Source organism: Eretmochelys imbricata, chromosome 6 (genome assembly GCF_965152235.1).
Source record: "Eretmochelys imbricata isolate rEreImb1 chromosome 6, rEreImb1.hap1, whole genome shotgun sequence".
Lineage (NCBI taxonomy): Eukaryota > Metazoa > Chordata > Testudines > Cheloniidae > Eretmochelys > Eretmochelys imbricata.
In genome coordinates, this window is record NC_135577.1 from 2,462,501 (window position 1) to 2,482,622 (window position 20,122).

The 20,122-nt window shown below is 52.3% G+C and overlaps 1 protein-coding gene across 1 annotated transcript in view; it reads left to right on the plus strand.

Moving 5' to 3' along the window:
* The window catches only part of BCKDK (branched chain keto acid dehydrogenase kinase), a 22,640-nt gene extending 7,409 nt beyond the window's left edge, over positions 1–15,231 (plus strand). Inside the window, exons 2-13 of the mRNA XM_077820523.1 lie at positions 2,443–2,509; positions 2,771–2,991; positions 5,498–5,566; positions 6,904–7,014; positions 7,428–7,475; positions 8,291–8,410; positions 9,668–9,766; positions 10,221–10,294; positions 10,883–11,011; positions 11,252–11,341; positions 11,594–11,755; positions 13,482–15,231. Coding sequence (XP_077676649.1) covers positions 2,791–2,991; positions 5,498–5,566; positions 6,904–7,014; positions 7,428–7,475; positions 8,291–8,410; positions 9,668–9,766; positions 10,221–10,294; positions 10,883–11,011; positions 11,252–11,341; positions 11,594–11,755; positions 13,482–13,626 — 1,248 coding nt within the window. The 5' untranslated portion in view covers positions 2,443–2,509; positions 2,771–2,790 and the 3' untranslated portion in view covers positions 13,627–15,231. The remainder of the gene's footprint in view (positions 1–2,442; positions 2,510–2,770; positions 2,992–5,497; positions 5,567–6,903; positions 7,015–7,427; positions 7,476–8,290; positions 8,411–9,667; positions 9,767–10,220; positions 10,295–10,882; positions 11,012–11,251; positions 11,342–11,593; positions 11,756–13,481) is intronic.
* Positions 15,232–20,122: the final 4,891 nt, after the last annotated feature.

The following is a 20,122-nucleotide window of genomic DNA, read 5'->3' on the forward strand; positions in this document are numbered from 1 at the left end:
ATCTATCTATCCCCATACACCCCTCTCATCCGTCCATCTATCTATCTATCCCCATACACCCTTCTCATCCATCTATCTATCCCCATACACCCCTCTCATCCATCCATCTATCTATCTATCTATCCCCATACACCCCTCTCATCCATCCATCTATCTATCTATCTATCTATCCCCATACACCCCTCTCATCCATCCATCCATCTATCTATCCCCATACACCCCTCTCATCCATCCATCTGTCTATCCCCATACACCCCTCTCATCCATCCATCCATCTATCTATCCCCATACACCCCTCTCATCCATCCATCCATCTATCTATCCCCATACACCCCTCTCATCCATCCATCCATCTATCTATCTATCTATCTATCTATCTATCCCCATACACCCTCTCATCCATCTACTTATCTATCTATCCCCATACACCCCTCTCATCTATCTATCTATCTATCCCCATACACCCCTCTCATCTATCTATCTATCTGTCTATCTATCTATCTATCTATCTATCCCCATACACCCCTCTCATCCATCCATCTATCTATCTATCCCCATACACCCTTCTCATCCATCCATCTATCTATCTATCTATCCCCATACACCCTTCTCATCCATCCATCTATCTATCTATCTATCCCCATGCACACCTCTCATCCATCCATCTATCTATCTATCTATCCCCATACACTCCTCTCATCCATCCATCTATCTATCTATCCCCATACACTCCTCTCATCCATCCATCTATCTATCTATCCCCATACACCCCTCTCATCCATCCATCTATCTATCTATCTATCCCCATACACCCCTCTCATCCATCCATCTATCTATCTATCTATCCCCATACACCCCTCTCATCCATCCATCTATCTATCTATCCCCATACACCCTTCTCATCCATCCATCTATCTATCTATCTATCCCCATACACCCCTCTCATCCATCCATCTATCTATCTATCTATCCCCATACACCCCTCTCATCCATCCATCTATCTATCTATCTATCCCCATACACCCCTCTCATCCATCCGTCTATCTATCTATCTATCCCCATACACCCCTCTCATCCATCCATCCATCTATCTATCCCCATACACCCCTCTCATCCATCCATCCATCTATCTATCCCCATACACCCCTCTCATCCATCCATCCATCTATCTATCCCCATACACCCCTCTCATCCATCCATCCATCTATCTATCTATCTATCTATCTATCTATCTATCCCCATACACCCTCTCATCCATCTACTTATCTATCTATCCCCATACACCCCTCTCATCTATCTATCTATCTATCCCCATACACCCCTCTCATCTATCTATCTATCTGTCTGTCTATCTATCTATCTATCTATCCCCATACACCCTTCTCATCCATCCATCTATCTATCTATCTATCCCCATGCACACCTCTCATCCATCCATCTATCTATCTATCTATCTATCCCCATACACTCCTCTCATCCATCCATCTATCTATCTATCCCCATACACCCCTCTCATCCATCCGTCTATCTATCTATCTATCCCCATACACCCTTCTCATCCATCTATCTATCCCCATACACCCCTCTCATCCATCTATCTATCTATCTATCCCCATATACCCCTCTCATCCATCTGTCTATCTATCTATCTATCCCCATACACCCCTCTCATCCATCCATCTATCTATCCCCATACACCCCTCTCATCCATCCATCCATCTATCTATCCCCATACACCCCTCTCATCCATCCATCCATCTATCCCCATACACCCCTCTCATCCATCCATCCATCTATCTATCCCCATACACCCCTCTCACCCATCCATCTATCTATTCCCATACACCCCTCTCATCCATCCATCTATCTATCTATCCCCATACACCCCTCTCATCCATCTATCTATCTATCTATCTATCTATCTATCTATCTATCTATCTATCTATCTATCCCCAATACACCCCCCCCTCCATCCCGTAAACACCCTTCTGTCTGTCACTCACCCTGTTTAATCCACACATTCTCTCTTTTGGAATTTCTCAGTACACCCAGAGGTTATTACCCTGAGCAAGGTCCCTGTCGTGCTGGGCACTGCACAGACACCCCCCCCCCCGCACCCGTTCCAACCGAGATCAAGGTCCCCGTCACACCGGATGCTGCATAGACCCTTCGCCTGCCTGAGATGGGGGCCCCATCATGCCTGGCACAGCGCAGACCCCTGGGAGAGGCAGTCCCGACCTCGCAGCATTTACCATTCAGACCGACAAAGGCAGGATCAATCCCCAAGTTGTGCAGATGGGGAAAGTGAGGTGCAGCGACTGGCCCGGGATGCCTCCAGGAAGCTGGAGCAGAGCAGGGGAATAGAACCCAGGAGTCCTGGGGGCGAATTATTATCTCTTCATGACGATGTGAAATCCCCACTGTGTGTCTCTTTTCTTTTAGATGGAAACGGCGCTCCCCGCTGTTGGCAAGGAAGGAAACCTCCACAAAATAACCAAGTTCACCTGAGGTAAGTGACTTCCGGAGGCCGTCTATTATGAGAGCAGCTAAGAGTTCCTAACCACGATTGGGCCCACGGTTGCTGCCCAGACCGCCCCATTGAGCGCAGAAATTTCCCCCAGTTGCCTCACCCCAAAGGTGGTGCATCTCAGCCCCAGGCAAGCCATCCCTGTGTGGTGTTATGTCTGGTTGTTCGTCCGTTGCCCCACCCCAGAGGCAGTCGCATCCCAGTGCCAGATTTGCTCTGAACCTTCCTGTCTGTCATCTCCAGGTGTCTGTGAAGGCAGGAAAATGCTGTGGAAAGCTCTGCTGAGGGTGGAGCTGGGGGGAACGGGCAACCGGGCCCCCTCCGTGAACTGGCTCCTGTCCCCGGCCCTCCGGTACCGGTCCACTTCTGTCATGGATAACCACCATGTGGAGCTGGCCCGAGAGCGATCCAAGACAGTCACCTCCTTCTACAACCAGTCGGCCATTGACATCGCAGCGGAGAAGGTGAGGGGCGTTGGCTCAGTCAGGAGGGAAACTGAGGCAAGCCCAGTGGGTGGCACTAGGGGGTGCTGTGCTGCAGGGGGTGTGGGAGAGGGTGTTCTCCTCTGGCTTCAATGCCTCAGTGTGGCGCTAGGGGGCGCTGTGCTGCAGAGAGCCGGGTGGGGCTCATTCATCCTGGGATCCTGGCCAAATTCCAGCTCTGGGGACTCCACTCTACTCTCCCAAATTCCCTTCTGCTCTTTCAATTGGACACAGGATTCCTTTTCACTTCTTGTCCCAAAGCCCTGCACGTCTTAGCCGGCTGCCGTGCCCCGCCCCAGAGTCAGCCGCATCTCAGCGCCAGCTGAGCCGACCCCCTATGGCCTTGCTGCACGGCTGGGCCCCAACTGCCCCACCCCAGAGGTGGCTGCATCTCCGCACTGGGCGACCCATTTCTTGTGTGAGAGTCATCTGTTCCTCTCTTGGCTCCTTTCCCCCACGCTGCACAGCAGCTAGTCACCCAGATTCATTCCCTGCTACAATGGATGTGCAGCGGGGTAAGTCGGTCCCATTGTGTTAAATAGGAAGGGGAGAGCGGGCGGGGAGCAGAAGCTTGGCAGCGTGAGCCAGCGTTAAGCAGCCAAATATTTACTCAAGAGAAACCAGGCCACGTGCTGAAGAATTACCGCCCGTCCCCTGTACTAGAGGGGAGTTTAATAATATTAATTTCAGCCGCTCTCCAGGTACGAAGCTGCTGGCAAATAAAACACGCACACACGTGCCACAGAAGAAGGGATGCATTGCCAGTCCAGGCGGTATTAATCTGGGTTTAGTGAAATAGGCCGGAGACAGAAATTAAGGGGCCTTTCCCCTCTAGGAGGCGCCAGCTCCAATCTGGCTCCAGACACAGGGACTGGCTGGCTCATGGGCGTGGGGAATGGGGCCCGGGGCCTGTTCCCTCTATGGGGCGCCGACTCTGACCCGGACTTGAAGAGGCCGATGAGAAGCCCCCCTCCCCCCCCCCGGCCTTGCATTCGCTACTTTTGATTTCCTGTTTGCTTTTTCCATTTAGCATCCTTTGAAAACCCCTTCCCCGTTGCTGGGCAGGTAGCAGTATTGCCGTGGCAACCCTCTCGGTTGCCTAGGTATCCATGGCAACTCCTGCTCTTCCTCTCTCAAGAGCCCACACCTCAGCCAGGGGAGGCCCGGATCCCGGGCCCCGGCCCGTTGAAAGCCGGGGCTGAATTGTGAGACCCAGTTCCTGAGGAACGAGGTCGGCGCGCTTGGTGCTGAGATGCAGCCACCTCTGGGGTGGGGCAGCTGGGGAACAGCCGCACAAGGGAACAGACTGGGGGACGGGAGCCGTTACCCACCCGGCCCTTCCAGGCGCTGCAGATTGAAGGCGTCCGGACGGCTGTAGCTGCTCTGCCCCCCGCGGCGGGTGCTGGCTCATCACCGGGGAATCTGGGGCGTTGGTCCCAGCAGCAGGTCTGGGCTCCCATGTGCCTCCTGGCAGCGAAAGCCGCGAGGACTGCCAGCGCAGGTGTTTGGCACGACCAAGTCCGGGGTTCGCCCAAGGGCCCATCTAGCCTGGTATCCCGCCCCCTCTCTGCCACCTGGATCAGACCCCCGGGCCCATCTAGCCTGGGATCTTGCCCCCTCCCTGCTGCCCCGGAACAGACCCACGGGCCCATCTAGCCTGCTGTCCCCCCACTGTGTCAGAGCCTGGTGGTGTTCGCTGCATCGGGGTTTCCAATTCCTCCTTCCCCGAGCTGCCCCTTCCTGAACCCCAACCCTGACACTTGGCTGTCCTGTGTGTGTGTAATGTCCTGGCTTGGGGGGTGTCCAGCCCCGTGTGGGGGTCCCCTGGCTTGGGGGGTGTCTGTGTGGGGGTCCCCTCGGGAGGCGGGGGGTCCAGCCCCGTGTGGGCGTTTTCTGAGGAATGGAATCAAGCCCTTTCCTCCTCCGTTCTTGCTGTCTGGTTCTTTTCTCTCCCTCTGCTCTGCTTCTTTCACCATCTTTTCCCTCCTTTTTGTTTCTTCCTCATTCAGTCTTCTTTCTCCATTTCTCTTTTTTAATTCCTTCATTCACTCCTTTCTGTTTCCTGTCATCTCTCCCCCATTCAATCCTATTTCTCTCCTTTTTCTTCCGTCTCATTCATTCTTTCCCTCACTCGTGCTCCTTTTATTTCTTCCTCATGCATTCTTGTTTTTCTTTTTTTTCCTCATTCACTCTTTTCTCTTCCTCTTTCTCCTTCCTTTCTTCCTCATCCACTTTCCCTCTCATTCCTTTTTTGTTTCTTCCTCCTTCATTCTCTCGGCTTTCCTGTCCCATTCTTTCCCCATCTCACACTCCCTCCCTCTCTCTCTTCTGTTCCTGTGGGCACCCCACAGACCCACCCCCCATGCCCCACCTGGGCGTGGCTGTGCCTTACAGATGTATTGCCATGCTCCACCTGCTGATCCCCCCTCTGCCCTCAGGGGGCGCTCTGGACCCCTCACTAATCTGCCTCCTTCATGTTCTCTCCCAGCCGTCTGTGAGATTGACGCCCACCACCATGCTGTATTCGGGACGGTCGCAGGATGGCAGCCACCTCCTGGTAAGCTGTGGACCGGCACAGCCCCCCAGCATGCCCCCGCCTGGCCCATCTGAGAGCTCCAACTGAACCCCACTTTACCAGAGGGGAAAAAAGTGCTATCCTTGTTATACATGCAGGGGAAACTGAGGCACAGAGTAAGGGTCGGGGGGAAGGATTACACAGTCACGCAGGGAATTAATAATAGAACCCAGGAGTCCCAGCTCCCAGCCCCCTGCTCTAACTATTAGACCCTACTCCCCTCCCAGAGCCAGGGAGAGAACCCAGGAGTCTTGGCTCCTAGCCACTCTGACTCTAGTTCTGCTAGAATTGGTGGGGAGGAGCTGCAGGCTGCAGGTTGGGTCCTGTGAGGGAGGGATGGAAGCAGCCCTAAAGATGCCAACAGATGGGTGCCAGCATCTCCTGAGCAGGACAGATGCCAGGGCACACCTAGCCAGTGCCTCATTCAGCCTGTGGGCTGGGATCTCTTAGGACTCCTGGGTTCTCTCCCCAGCTCTGGGAGGGGAGTGGAGTCTAGTGGGTTAGAGCAGGGGGGGCTGGGATCTCTTAGGACTCCTGGGTTCTCTTCCCAGCTCTGGGAGGGGAGTGGAGTCTAGTGGGTTAGAGCAGGGGGAGCTGGGAGCCAGGACTCCTGGGTTCTCTCCTCAGCTCTGGGAGGGGAGTGGGGTCTAGTAGGTTAGAGCAGGGGGGCTGGGAGCTAGGACTCCTGGGTTCTCTCCTCAGCTCTGGGTGGGGAGTGGGGTCTAGTGGGTTAGAGCAGGGAGGCTGGGAGCCAGGACTCCTGGGTTCTCTCCCACTGTGTGTGCAGCTGAGAACTGACACACTCGTTGCCTCGTTGCTCAGCACAGTTCTCCAGTCTGCCCAGGCCTGAGGGTGTGCTGGCTGTTTCCAGGCAGATCGCCCGGCGTGTTACGTCCTACCCCATTAAATGAACTGATGGGATTTTAACAACCTTCATCCCAGTCTCTGCACAGGAATGGCTCACCCAGCGCTGAGATGCAGCCACCTCTGGGGTGGGGGCAGCTGAGGAACAGCCGTGAAATTTTTCTTCAAAACAGTTTAAGACAGAAAGCGAAGGAGAGTTCGGACTGGTTGATTGCAGGGGGTCGGGATTAAGGGAGGAAGAACAGAATTAGGCACAGACATAGGATCAGCACCTTACCTCTTTAGTTCGATTAAACCAGGAGTCCTGGCTCCCAGCCCCTTCTGCTTTAACCACTAGACCCCACTTCCCTCCCAGAGCAGGGGAGAGAACCCAGGAGTCCTGGCTCCCAGTCCCTTTGCTCTGGCCACTGTCCCCTGACCCCGGTCAATAACACTCTGAGTTCTTCCTCCTGTAGAAAAGTGCCCATTACCTTCACCGCGAGCTGCCCGTCCGCATCGCCCATCGCATCAAGGGCTTCCGCAGCCTCCCCTTCATCATCGGATGCAACCCCACCATTCTCCACGTGGTACGTACCCGAGCGGGGGCACAGCTGAGGAACACCGTGAGGGGGAAGGGGACACAGGGGGGATCTGGCGGTTGTAGTGTGGGTGGGGATAGAACCCAGGAGTCCTGGCTGCCAGCCCTCCCTGCTCTAACCCACTAGCCTCCACTCCCCTCCCAGGGCTGAGGTTAGAACCCAGGAGTCCTGGCTCCCAGCCCTCCCTGCTCTAACCCACTAGCCTCCACTCCCCTCCCAGGGCTGAGGTTAGAACCCAGGAGTCCTGGCTCCCAGCCCCCCCTGCTCTAACCCACTAGCCCCCACTCCCCTCCCAGGGCTGGGGAGAGAACCCAGGAGTCCTGTGCGCTATCAGGTGAACCCTGCTGCCAGTCAGTGTTTCCCTGCCTCGCTTGACGCTTATTCGTTTTTCCGTCCTTCAGCATGAGCTGTACATCCGAGCCTTCCAGATGCTGAGCGAATTCCCCACGGTGAGTAGTCGATTATCGGGTTGCCCTCAGCACCCAAAGCGCTAGTTAAAATACGAGAACAGGTTATACGTTCCCTTCCCCCATTGCCGACTGATCCTGTGCCTGGGCCAATCGAGCGAAGGGTAGAATATCTGCAGGGAGGGTCAGGATAATCTAGGTTATTACATCTCCATCCACCCAACCCCACACTGCTCCATCCGCCCTTGCAGACGCCATCCATCCCTGTACACGCCATCCATCCCTGTACATGTATCTCAACTGGATCCATCCATCCGTCAATCCCTCCATCCATCCCTCCCTGTACGTCATCCGGTGGTCTCAACTGGATCCATCCATCCATCCATCCATCCATCCCTGTAGATGTGAGCCATGTATCTTGGCTGAATCCATCCACCCCATACCTGCTATCTGTCTGTCTTGACTGGATCCATCCATCCATCAGTACACACCAGCCATCTATCTCAACTGGATCCATCCCTCCATCCACCTCTGAATGCACCATCCAGTATCTCAAATGAATGATCGATCGATCTAAGTTTTCTTTCTTTCTTTCTTTCTTTCTTTCTTTCTTTCTTTCTTTCTTTCTTTCTTTCTTTCTTTCTTTCTTTCTTTCTTTCTTTCTGTTCTGTACTTTGATCTATATGGCTAAGGTGACACAATAAATTGACCATATGCTGATGGTTTGGTGGAAATGGGACATGGCCCTTACCCCTCTCTGGGGCACCGGCTCCGATCCGGGGCATGGGGCCTTTCCCCTCCAGGGGGTGCTGACTTCCACACAGGTTCATGTCCCTTCCGTCCTGTCCCCCTCCCAGATCAAGGACCAAGAGGCAGAAGCCCAGTACTGCAAGCTGGTCCGGCAGCTGCTGGATGATCATAAGGACGTGGTGACGCTGCTGGCCGAGGGGGTGCGGGAGTGTCGTAAGCACATCCAGGTATTGGGGGGCTGGGATTGTGAGAAGGGTTCAAGCGGGGGGGGGGGGGGGGGGCTGGGAGCCAGGACTCCTGGGTTCTATCCCAAACTCTGAGAAGGGAGTGGGATCTAGTGGGTTAGAGCAGGGGAGGCTGGGAGCCAGGACTCCTGGGTTCTCTCCTTGGCTCTGGGAGGGGAGTGGGGTCTAGTAGGTTAGCGTACGGGGGCAGAGAGCCAGGACTCCTGGGTTCCATTCCCAGCTCTGCTATGCGCTCTGCTGGGTGAGCCTGGTTAAGTCACGTCCCCTATTGGTGTGTCGTTTTCCCCATCTGTGAATGAGACAGATACCATCCTTTGTAAAATGACGTTTGCTGATGAAAAGTACTACGTGAGCACTTGGAATGATTATAACCCGCACTGTCACTGCTGAGTTAATGCTTATTAATTATTATTTAGAACGATCATTTTTGCTAGTATCTTTTATGTCTGTTATTATTATTGATGACTAATTATCATCGTTTCCGGATTTTTGTCAATATTCCACCTACTTATGTCTAAATCATCATGTTCTGTGTTGGTAATTTAATATTTTACTAACTGGTAAATACAGATTTTATTATCAATTATTAATTCCCCTTATGCTTGTTGTATTTATTGTTATTTTGGATTAATTATCCTTATTTCAGTATTCCTCCCCCCCATTACACTCATTTCCAATCATCAGTATTCATCTTTTACTAATCTTTTACTGATTCTTGTTGATTTTCTCTTGCATTGTATTAGCTCCTTAAATCCCATTATGCTGATTGCATTTATGATTATTTTTGAATAATCATTCAATATTTTAAGCCACTTGTCAATGTCTAGGCTTGGCGGAATTCCATTTTTATTTGTTTGCGGCTTCCATGGAGAATATCGATGTTTATTTTGAAGCTTTTTAAAATTTTTATCCATTTATTGTCTCTGGTTATTACTCATAAATAACCCTGTCTGTCCGAGCCATACGGAAGTATTTGGCTTTGGTTCTGTGTGTCGCCTTGGTCTCAGCACAGTCCTGATTCCTTGTACTTAACCCGCGTTCTCCATCCGTAGATCTCAAAGCATTTTACAAAGGAGGCCAGGATCTTTATACCCATTTTATAGATAGGGACACTGAGGCACGAAGCGGGGACATGACTTGTCCAACATCGCACAGCAGGCCAGGTCCCCGAGTCCTCTCTACGTCTTTGTTGAGCTGTTGTCTGTTAACCCCTTCGCTGCTGTTCTCCTCCCGTATCAGGATGAGAAGGTCATCCGCTATTTCCTAGACAAGATGCTCACCTCCCGGCTGGGGATCCGGATGCTGGCGATCCATCACCTGGCGCTGCACGAGGAAAAGGTACGGCCCGGCCTCTGCTCACCCATTCCCCTCGGCTCCCTGCCGCCCTAGAATGGGCAACACACGCGAAATAGCTGGCTGCCCCCAACGGATTAGAGTCGGCCACCTGGAAATTCATAATATATTATGGAACCACCCTGCTTGGGTCTGGAGCCTTCCCTCTTAGGGGGTGCTGGCACGGCTCTGGTCCCAGGGCGTGGGACTGGCTGGCTCAGAGCGGCGGGAAATGGACATGGGGCCTTTCCCCTTTGGGAGACGCTGGCTCTCATCTGGTCCCAGGGTGTGGGACTGGCTGGTTCGGGGGGCAGGTAATGGACATGGAGCCTTTCACCTCTAGGGGGCGCTGGCTCCTCTCCGGTCCCAGGGCGGGGGACTGGCTGGCTCGGGGCGGGGGGCAGGGCATGGGGCACGGGTTAAAGCCCTGCCTGATTGGTGGTCTCTGTCTGATTGGCAGCCGGACTTCGTGGGCATCATCTGCACCCGTCTCTCCCCGAAGAAAATCATTGAGAAGTGGGTGGATTTTGCAAGGTATGGAATAATGACGGTCTGTGGCACCAACTGGTGGAGGCAGCCTGGAGTTACATTTCGCCCTGCTCCGATTTACGTGTAGTGTGGCGGGAGAGCGGAGGAAATGTCTTCTTCCTCCAAGTGTCGCTCCGCTGGATCTGCAGGTGGATTCGTACGGGGTGGTTCCCTTCTCCCGTTCAGTTGGTGGCTTGCAGAGATCCTGCTGTTCTTGTTTAACCACTAACCGGCTGAGATGTGTCTGGAAAAATCACCCCGGTTTTATGAATAGATCTTTTAAGGGTAGATGATTGGCTGCTGCGTGTATCTAGGGAACTCCCTGAGATATGGCTGGGGCACTGGGGATGTTCATTCATCCTGAATGGAAGGGGACATCTGTCCATATAAACAAGAGTGGGGTCTAGTGGTTAGAGTAGCGGGGGCTAGAAGCCAGGACTCCTGGGTTCTCTCTCCAGTTTTGGCAGGGGCGTGGCATCTGGTGGATTAGATCGGGGGGAGTCGGAATCAGGTTTGATCCGGTGCAGTGGGGAGGTTGAGTGACCAATCCAGCCTGGCTAATGGTTTGTTCCTCCCCCCTTTCCCTGGGTGTAGGCGTCTGTGTGAGCACAAGTACGGGAACGCCCCGCGGGTGCGGATCAATGGGCATGTGGCTGCTCGCTTCCCCTTCATCCCCATGCCCCTCGACTACATCCTGCCGGAGCTGCTCAAGAACGCCATGAGGTGAGCTCCGCCGTCCACCCAGTGCATGGCAAAGGGGCTGGCTCAGGGGGGCGGGTAATGGGACATGGGGCCTTTCCTCTTTAGGGGGCGCCAGCTCTGATCTAGCCCCAGGGCAGGGGACTGGCTGGCTCAGGGGGGTGGGGAATGGACACGGGGCCTTTCCCCGCTAGGGGGCACTGGGCGGATAGGCAGGGTGGGGCCTGATTTTAGGCAACATTTTTCACTCTCCCCCTTCCCCAGGGCCACCATGGAGTCTCACCTGGACACGCCGTACAATGTACCGGACATTGTCATCACCATCGCCAACAACGACATCGACCTGATCATCAGGTACCGTGTGCCGGCTGCAACCCCGCCCCCCCGGTGACGTCAGCGGGGGTCCCTCCGGGGTGGCTGAGGCAGGGGCTGAAATTAAGAAGGGGAAATGTTGGCTGAGAATCGGGTGGGCCCGGATGGGGCGTCTCCGTTGGGGAATAGACGATCCTGCCCCGGGCGGGGACCAGCGAGATGGGTGGAAGTGGGGTGAGCCGTGGTGTGTCGGCTGCCCGGTACTGAGTGGACCCCGTTCCCCGTCCCCGATAGGATTTCGGACCGGGGTGGCGGGATCCCCCACGAGCACCTGGAGAAGGTGACGGATTATCACTTCACCACGGCGGAGTCCAGCGCCCAAGACCCCCGCATGAACACCCTCTTCGGGAACATGGTGGACATGGTCAACAGCGGCCAGTCGGGCCCGATGCATGGGTGAGTCCGGCGCTTCGAGCCGCCACGTTGCCAGCTGCATGGTAGCATTCCCGGCATCCTCCGCCCACGGGGCGTCCTAAACGGGTCCTCAGCCGGGATCCGCCCAGCCGGGCCGGAACAGGCTTTCCCCAGCCTGCCAGTATTGCCGAGAGTTTGAAGAGGTTCACCGTCCGCGAACCAAAATCTTGACAACGTCCGCGGATTGAGAAGCCGATTCCCCCCACCCCCGATTTGGGTCCATTGGAACGTTTCGTTTAGATCTTAGGAAAAACTTTCTAACGTTAAGGCTAGTTCACCCCCGGTTGGGAGCACTGGGGATGTTCATTGGAGGTTTTTAAGAACAGGTGGGACAAACACCTGTCAGGGCGGGTCTAGGTTTACTCAGTCCTGGCCTCAGCACAGTGGCCGGACTTGATGGCCTCTCGAGGTCCTTTCCTGTCCGACCGTTCTGTGATTTCAACCCGTTTTCGCCAGCTGATCGGTCTGATGAGCTCAAAGGTCGAAGGGGTTTCAATCGGGGAAATTGGAACGTTGTCGTTTGGGAAAACGACGAAACGTTTCGTCCGGTTCCAATTTGTTCATCCCGTGTGTTTCGACGAAAAGACGAGTCGTCGAACGATTCCCCGGCGACTCTGCCCCGGAGAGTCTGACGGAGATCTGGAGCGGATGGCTAGAACCCAGGAGTCCTGAGACCCAGCCCCCCCATGCTTTAACCCACTAGACCGCGCTCCGCTCCTTCACAACCCAGGCGTCCTGCTTCCCGGGCCAGGACCACACTACAGCATCTCCGTGTTGGCCATTTACAATATGTTGCATGCACGGGTGCTGACTTTTATTCTTCCCGGTGGGTGCTCAGCCCCCAGGCCCTGCCCTCCCTCCACCCCTTTCTTCCCCCAGCTCCACCCCTTCCCCGAGGTTCCGCTTGACCGTCCGCTGCTCTCTGCCCTCCCCCAAGTGCCTCCAGCCAGCTACCAAACAGCTGAGCGGCACCCCGGCCAAACAGCTGCGAGTGGTGGGTGCTGAGCACCCCCCCTGTTTTTTTCCCTGTGAGTTCTTGAGCCCCCGAGCACACTCAGGGTCGGCACCTGTGGTGGTGTGTATTCTTATTTATTAGCTGTGGTTATGGTCGCGCCGAGGAGCTCGGTCATAGCCCAGAACCCCGTTGTGCTCGGTGCTGTACGTTATTAGGTGTTTTACGGTAGCGCCGAGGAGCTCAGACATGGCCCAGAACCCCATTGTGCTCGGTGCTGTACATTATTAGGTGTTTTACAGTAGCGCCTACGCGCTCAGTCATAGCCCAGAACCCCGTTGTGCTAGGTGCTGTACGTTCTTAGGCGTATTACGGTCGTGCCTAGCCGCTCAGACATGGCCCAGAACCCCATTGTCCTAGGTGCTGTATATTGTTAGGTATATTTTGGTAGTGCCCAAGAGCTCAGACATGGCCCAGAACCCCGTTGTGCTAGGTGCTGTACGTTATTAGGTGTATTACAGTCGCTCCTAGGAACCCAGACATAGCCCAGAACCCCGTTGTGCTAGGTGCTGTACATTATTAGGCGTATTATCGTAGCACCTCAGAGCCCAGTCATGGCCCAGAACTCTGTTGTGCTAGGTGCTGTACGTTATTTATTAGGTGTATTATGGTAGACCAAAGAGCTGACCGTCTCAGTCTATAACTCCCATGTGATTACCCTGCCCCCCTCCCCCCATCTGTCTGTCTCTGCCACAGGTTCGGCTTCGGGCTGCCGACCTCCCGTGCCTATGCCGAGTACCTGGGGGGATCGCTGTGCATCCAGTCCCTGCAGGGCATCGGCACCGACGTGTACCTCCGTCTGAAACACATTGATGGCAAGGAGGAGAGTTTCCGCATCTAGAGACGCCCCCCTCTCCCTGGGCCGTGGCCCCCTCCGCATGGACATTGGCTTTGCTTCCCGTCACTCTGTGCTTGGATACCCACGGCCCTGATCCCACGGCCCCGGACTCCTGGGTTCCCTGCATCTCCACGAGGGGGGGGGGGAACTTTGAGCTTATGGACGGGACGTCGCCTCCTGCTGGTTATTCCAGTCCCGCCCCCGGAAGCACCCTAATGGATTCTTTATTCGGTGGGGCGGGGCCTGGGTCGACCAACCCCAAACAGGTTTTGAAGGCAACGGACGCTTCCCGGCGAATGTACCTCCCTTGGTAGCTCCACACTGCCAGCACCTTGCACACTCGTTTTCTCACCCTTGTTTCATTCCCTTCTTCTCAAGAAACCAAATCGAAGGACGGCGTTGGAGTGGGGGGGAAGACTTTTATTGCTGCGCATGGCCCCAGAATCGCTCCCCCACCTGTCTCAACAGCCCCACCCCTTCACACTTTGGACAGGGGAAGAATATTATGGTTGCGCCTGGATGCTGGATTCCCCACCCACCCACGGCACATGGCGGATGCCAATTCTAGCCCTGGTTTTTGTTTTCCCGCTTTCTCGTTTATTTCAGGGGGGTGGGGGTGGGGCAGGATGTGGGTTTGACTCCCCTCCTCGGGGGTGGCCCGGGGGAACCAGACCCTGGACGTGTATCTCGCTGTGATACTGATTAAAAGTGCCGATTCTGAAAGGCGGCGAGGCCGTGTGACTCTGTGCCGGAGGGAGCAGGGCAGAGCTGCGGTTCCTTGCATCATTGTGATCATCTAGTCAGACACAAGCTGTGCACCTTCCACGAATTAACTCCTCTTTGAAGTAGAGCAGATCTTTCAGGAAGACATCCCAGCTTGATTTTAAAATCGCCAGTAATGGAGAATCCACCATGACCCTTGGGAAGTCATTCCAGTGGTTAATTCCTCTCAATGTTAAAAATTTGCCCCGGGTTTCCAGTCTGAATTTGTCTATCTTCAACCTCCAGCCATTGGACATTGTTAGGTTTGTCTGATAGCTTGAAAAGCCCATGATCAAATATTTGTTCCCCATATAGGTACTTATAGACTGGGATCAAGTCACCCCCCCTTTACCCTTCTCTTTGTTAAGCTAAATAGATGGAGCTCCTTGCGTCTGTCTCTCATATTGGGTTCCGGGAAATGGGCGGGGTAAGGTTGGATGTTTTGCTAACAGCTCTGCTCTAGGAATTATTTTGGGGCAGTTCTCTAGCCTGTGTTATGGGAGGGGAGTGAGGGGATCAGACGAGATCCCAAAGATCCTTCCTGGCCTTGGAATCCATGACGTGTGAAAAGCCGGAGGACACGGATACAGGGCGTTGCGGGAATGGCAGTGGAGTTCAACATATGAGTGTGGATGCTGATGGGGGGGCATGGGGAAAAAAGTGCGGGATGACACACAGTGACCCTGCCGTGCAGCTCTGCTCTCGGCCTCTCTGTGGGAAGGAGCTCTTCTGGTTGCTTGAGGGTGTAACGGAAAGAAAATGATCCGGTGAGAAATTTGCCATTTTTCTGCCACCAGTGAAGGCAAGAAACTTTCTATATTAAACAAGAAACGAAAGTTGAGGTTCTCCTCTGTTCACATGACATCTTTTGGGGCCGGGGCCTATTCTCTCCTGCTGGACTATCCAAACAGCGGGGGGTGCAGGGGGGGAGCTGTTCCTATCCCGCCCGTCAGATATTCTATTGGGGAGGGTCCCCCAGGAGTGTTTTTTTCTGCCTCCCTCCCACTCTTCTTGTAGCAGCTGGAAGTACACTGTTTGTGTGTGTCCATCCAACCCAGTTATGTGCGTATACTTCCGTCCCCTTTCTACTCTCTCTGAGTTCACACCGTCACGGGTCAGGTCTCCTGCCCCCACGCAGCTCTGGGTGTAATTTTGCAATTCCCTTCTCTTATATCGATGATATGGGAACAACATTCCGTCTATGCCAGCTGCTTATTACTGGGCAGAGCGACCTGGACCCTGCATCTCTTCCCTTTGGGAGCCTGTGGCCAATGCCATCCAGGGATCAAACAGCCTTCTGGAAACAAATAGGTTTATTAGCCAATGGAACAAAACAGTTGAGGAAAAAATGGTTTCGAAATAACCAACCAACCAACAGGTGTGTCTGGTGTCATCCAGTCTTATGATGAGGCTTGGATGAATTTTTTTAATAATTCCAACAGCTCATCCCGATGTTTGTTTTTAAGCATTTTTAATTTTTTTTTATCAATTTAAATTTTCACAGTTGTGCAACATTGTGGAGAGTCAGACAATAATTGAATGACAGTGGAGGTTGAGATTCCAAAAGTTCAGGCTGTACAACCGTTCAAACACAAACTGGCAACATCCCGAGTCAAAGCACGTGAGCGAGACAAGGCGGATGAGGTATTTATTGGACCAATTTCTGGTGGTGAGGGCGCCAAGCTCTCCGGCTACACAGAGCTCTTCTGCAGGTGTGGGAAAGGTACTCTGAGTCACTGCTAAATAGAAGATCAAACAGATAGTACAGTGTCAATAGTTAGCTCATACTCTCAGCCTCAGGGACCATTCAAGGTGGAACAGCCTGTTCACACTCCTTTAGTCAAAGGACAGAACAACAGGGTTAGCAGGTTACAGATTGTTGGAATAAGCCACAAATCCAGTGTCTCTGTTCAGTCCATGATTTTGTATCGAGCAAAGTTATGAATTTAAGCTCCCAGGCTCCTCTTTTGAAAGTGTGGTGCAGGTTTCCTTTGAGGATGGGGACTGATAGGTCAGATAGAGAGTGATCGCTTTGTGACATGTGTTCACCCACAGGTGACAGGGTGTTCTTGTGTTTTACCATTTTCCCTTGTGAGTTCCTCTGAGAGTATAGTGATTGTCTGTCTGGTTTCACCCAACTGTTGTCATTGGAGCATTTAGTGCAAATGGATGAGGTACACCACATGTTGTGATAGGCACGGGTAGGACCCATGGATCTTGAAAGGTGTCTTGTGGAGGGTGTTGATCATTTTAGCAGTGGAGAAATGTCTGCAGGTGTTGCATCTCTTGTTCTGGCAGGGTCTGGTGCCACTTTGAGTTGGTGTGTCCTCATCTGTGGGTAGCTTGCTTCTGATGATGAGCTTGGAGAGGTTGTTTGAGGGCCAGAAGAGGGGGTTCAGGAAATATTTATTTCAGGATGGGGTCCCCATTGAGAGTGGGTTATAGTTGTTGGTTACCCTGTATGGATTCCAGCGTGGTTGGTAGGTGACAACTAGAGGCGTGTGGTCAGAGAGGGTTTTATTTCTGCATTGAAGCTGGTTCTCTCGGGGTATTTGGGTGGCCCGTTCCATGATGCGATCTACTTCTCTGGTGGAGCATCCTTGTTTGGTGAAGGCGGTTTTGAGGGTGTTAAGGTGTACATAACGGACTTTCTCCTCAGAGCATCTGAGTGCCTGGCTGTTGATAACAGATGTCTTGGTGCATTTGGGGTGGTTACTAGATCTATGAAGGCAGGTGTGGTGATCCGTGGGTTTCTTATATATGGTTGTCTGTCAGGTTCCATTGTTGAAGCTGATTGTGGCATTCAGGAAGTTGATGCTAATATGGGACCGTTCTAGAACGAGTTTAATGGACGGGCGGTGGTTGTTGAAGTTGTGGTGGAAATCGATGAGGGAGTTGAAGTTGTCCGTTCAGAAGATGAAAATATCATCACTATATCTCAGGTGTATCACTGGGTATTAATGGGCCACTTCACCTTGAATGGTCCCTTGGCAGATGTGCTAACTACTTATGCTAAATTATCTGTTTGATCTTGTATTTAGCTGTTACACTCCGAGTACCTTTCCCAGACCTGAAGAAGAGCTCTTTGTAGCTCAAAAGCTTCTCTCCTGCTCCCAATGGAAGTTGGTCCAATAAAAGATATTACCTCACTCACCTTGTCTCTCAAATATCCTGGGACCGATATGGCTACACCAACACTGCATAAGTCAAAGTGCACACAGTTAATAGCCTTAAATCGAACCCTCACACATTCTCAGGTAGCATCTTTCTTAGTTTTCTGTAAATTTCGATTATTACTGATGGAAATATTTTTGCATTGGTTCGTGTGTGTACGGTGAAACCAACGTTTATCGACATTTGCCAATAAAAATCTACTCCTGGCAAACCACCTTCTGCTTCACTACAAGCTAAGTTAGGTAAGCTTCACTTTTCAGTTACAGGAGCAGACCCATTTACATTGTTTTAGCAAGCCCAGAAGCCTGCTCCCAGTTAACTCCAGATAAGGAAAGCATCTCAGTGCTTGTCTATATGGGAACATTAACCTCAATAGCTATTCCTCAGTCGCTCCCCATGTAGATTTACGGCTTGTCTACACATGGAGTTATTCCTGATTAACTGTTCCGGATTCACTCCATGTGGGAGTACGCTTATTCTGGAACAAGGATACCTTATTCCAGATTAAGTGTGTCCACACATGGAGTTTATAAGGAATAGCTATTCTGCTTTTAAATTCACACCCTACCTTAATCTGAATTATTTCCCCCATGTACACAAGCCCTAAGATAATGCCCCTCTGATGGCTGTGCCATTGTTTCAGTTAGATCCATTCAGCCTTATTGGCTTTCCAACCCAGCTCTTCTGACAATGGAGAAATGTGATGAAATTGTCTTCTCCCAACATACTGCCCTGGAAATCCCATATGTAGGGGGCCAAACACCAAGGAGGGAAAAGAGCTAATGAAGCTAAAGGACAATGTCGGCCCAAGAACAAATGGGGATAAACTGGCCAGGAATAAACTGAGGCAGGAGATCAGAAGAAGGTTTGTACCCATCAGAGGAGGGAGGTTACATACGAAACATAAGAGCTGTCTTAGTGGGTCAGACCAAAGATCAATCTAGCCCAGTATCCTGTCTCTGACAGTGGCCAGTAACAGAGCTTCATGGAGAGTACAGAACAAGGCAAATATGGAGTGATCCACCTCTGCCTTCCACTCCTGGCTTCTTGCAGTCACAGGTTTAAGGCGGCTCCAAGCATGGGGTTGTGTCCCTGACCATTTTGGCTAATAGCCATTGATGGACCTATCCTCCATGAACTTATCCAGTTGTTTTTTGAAATAACTCAAGTTATACTTTTGGCCATCACAACATCCTGTGGCAATGAGTTCCACTGGTTTATTGTGTGTTGCGTGGGAAAAGTACTAGCTCTTGTTTGTATTAAACCTGCTGCCTGTTAATTTCCTCGGGTGACCCCAGGTTCTTGTGTTGTGGGAAAGGGTAAATAACACTTCTCCGTTACCTTTTCTCACACTGTTCCTTATTTTATCGACCTCCATCATATCCCCCTTTCGTTGTCTCTTTTTGTAAGCTGAACAGCTCTGATCTTTTTAATCTCTTCTCATATGGAAGCTGTTCCATGCCCTTGATCATCTTGGTTGCTCTTTTCTGAACCCATGGATTTGTGTAGTGGCATGACAATATTTTTCTCTCTTATTTTTCTATCTCTTTCCTAATAGTCCCTGACACATAGTTAACCTTTTTGACTGCCACTGTGCATTGAGCAGTTCTGGAACTCGTCCTCGACCCCTTCATAGGAGCAGTGAGTGCAAATTATCGAACTGGTTTGAAGATGCAACCTCACCTCCATCAGAGTGTGTGTGAGGGGTGGGGTCAATAGGGCTGGAGTTATTCACTATATTTATTACAGGCTGAGAATAATGGGATGAAGAGGGAGATGGGGAAATTGGCCAGTGTCACCCAATTCTTTTGGGTGGGTCGGATGGTGAAGGGCTTCAGATGGGGCTAATAAAATGGGTATTTGGGCCACATGACAGTTGGTGACATCCAGTGAAGAATGTGCAAGGGAGCTGCATCTAGGGAGTGATGGTAAAATATAAGGAAGCAGCCAGAAGAAGAGATAAGAATGAGGCCCTGGAGAGGAAAGATTCACCACCGTTGGACAAGTGAGGGAACCACTGCAGAATGCATCTGAGCTTCCCAGCTCTGGGTGAGAAGGGACCTAGGCAGAGGGTGGATATGGCAGCAGATATCACAGGGAGAGAAACAGCTATTAATTGGTAGGTCTTACGCCAGCTGGCAGTTTAACCAAGATCTTGAAGTCAATCTGGGAACCAACTGGCAGCCATTATGGGTCAGAGAGCACAGGTTTGGCTCATGAAATGACATCCTGCTTAGCCGGAGAATTCTGTGCCGTGTCCGACCGGGTCTGATAGCGAGGTGACAAAGGCTTGGATGCCAGTTGCAAGAGCCACAGCTAGAGAAATGGTTGTGGCCTCCCACCGGTCCTGCCGGTGCCCTGAAATTCCTGACCATTTGCACTGGGTGGGATTCGTGGTTCACGTGGGTGCATTTGAATTCTCCCTCCCAGCAGGGAAATACCAGGAAATCTCGACCAGCCCATCTGCAGTTTCCCGAGGGACGTTCTCAGGCACCATGTCCCGATGGATGACGAAATCGTGGTGCTGCTCTGATCACACACAGTGCTACAAAGTAATCCCCCT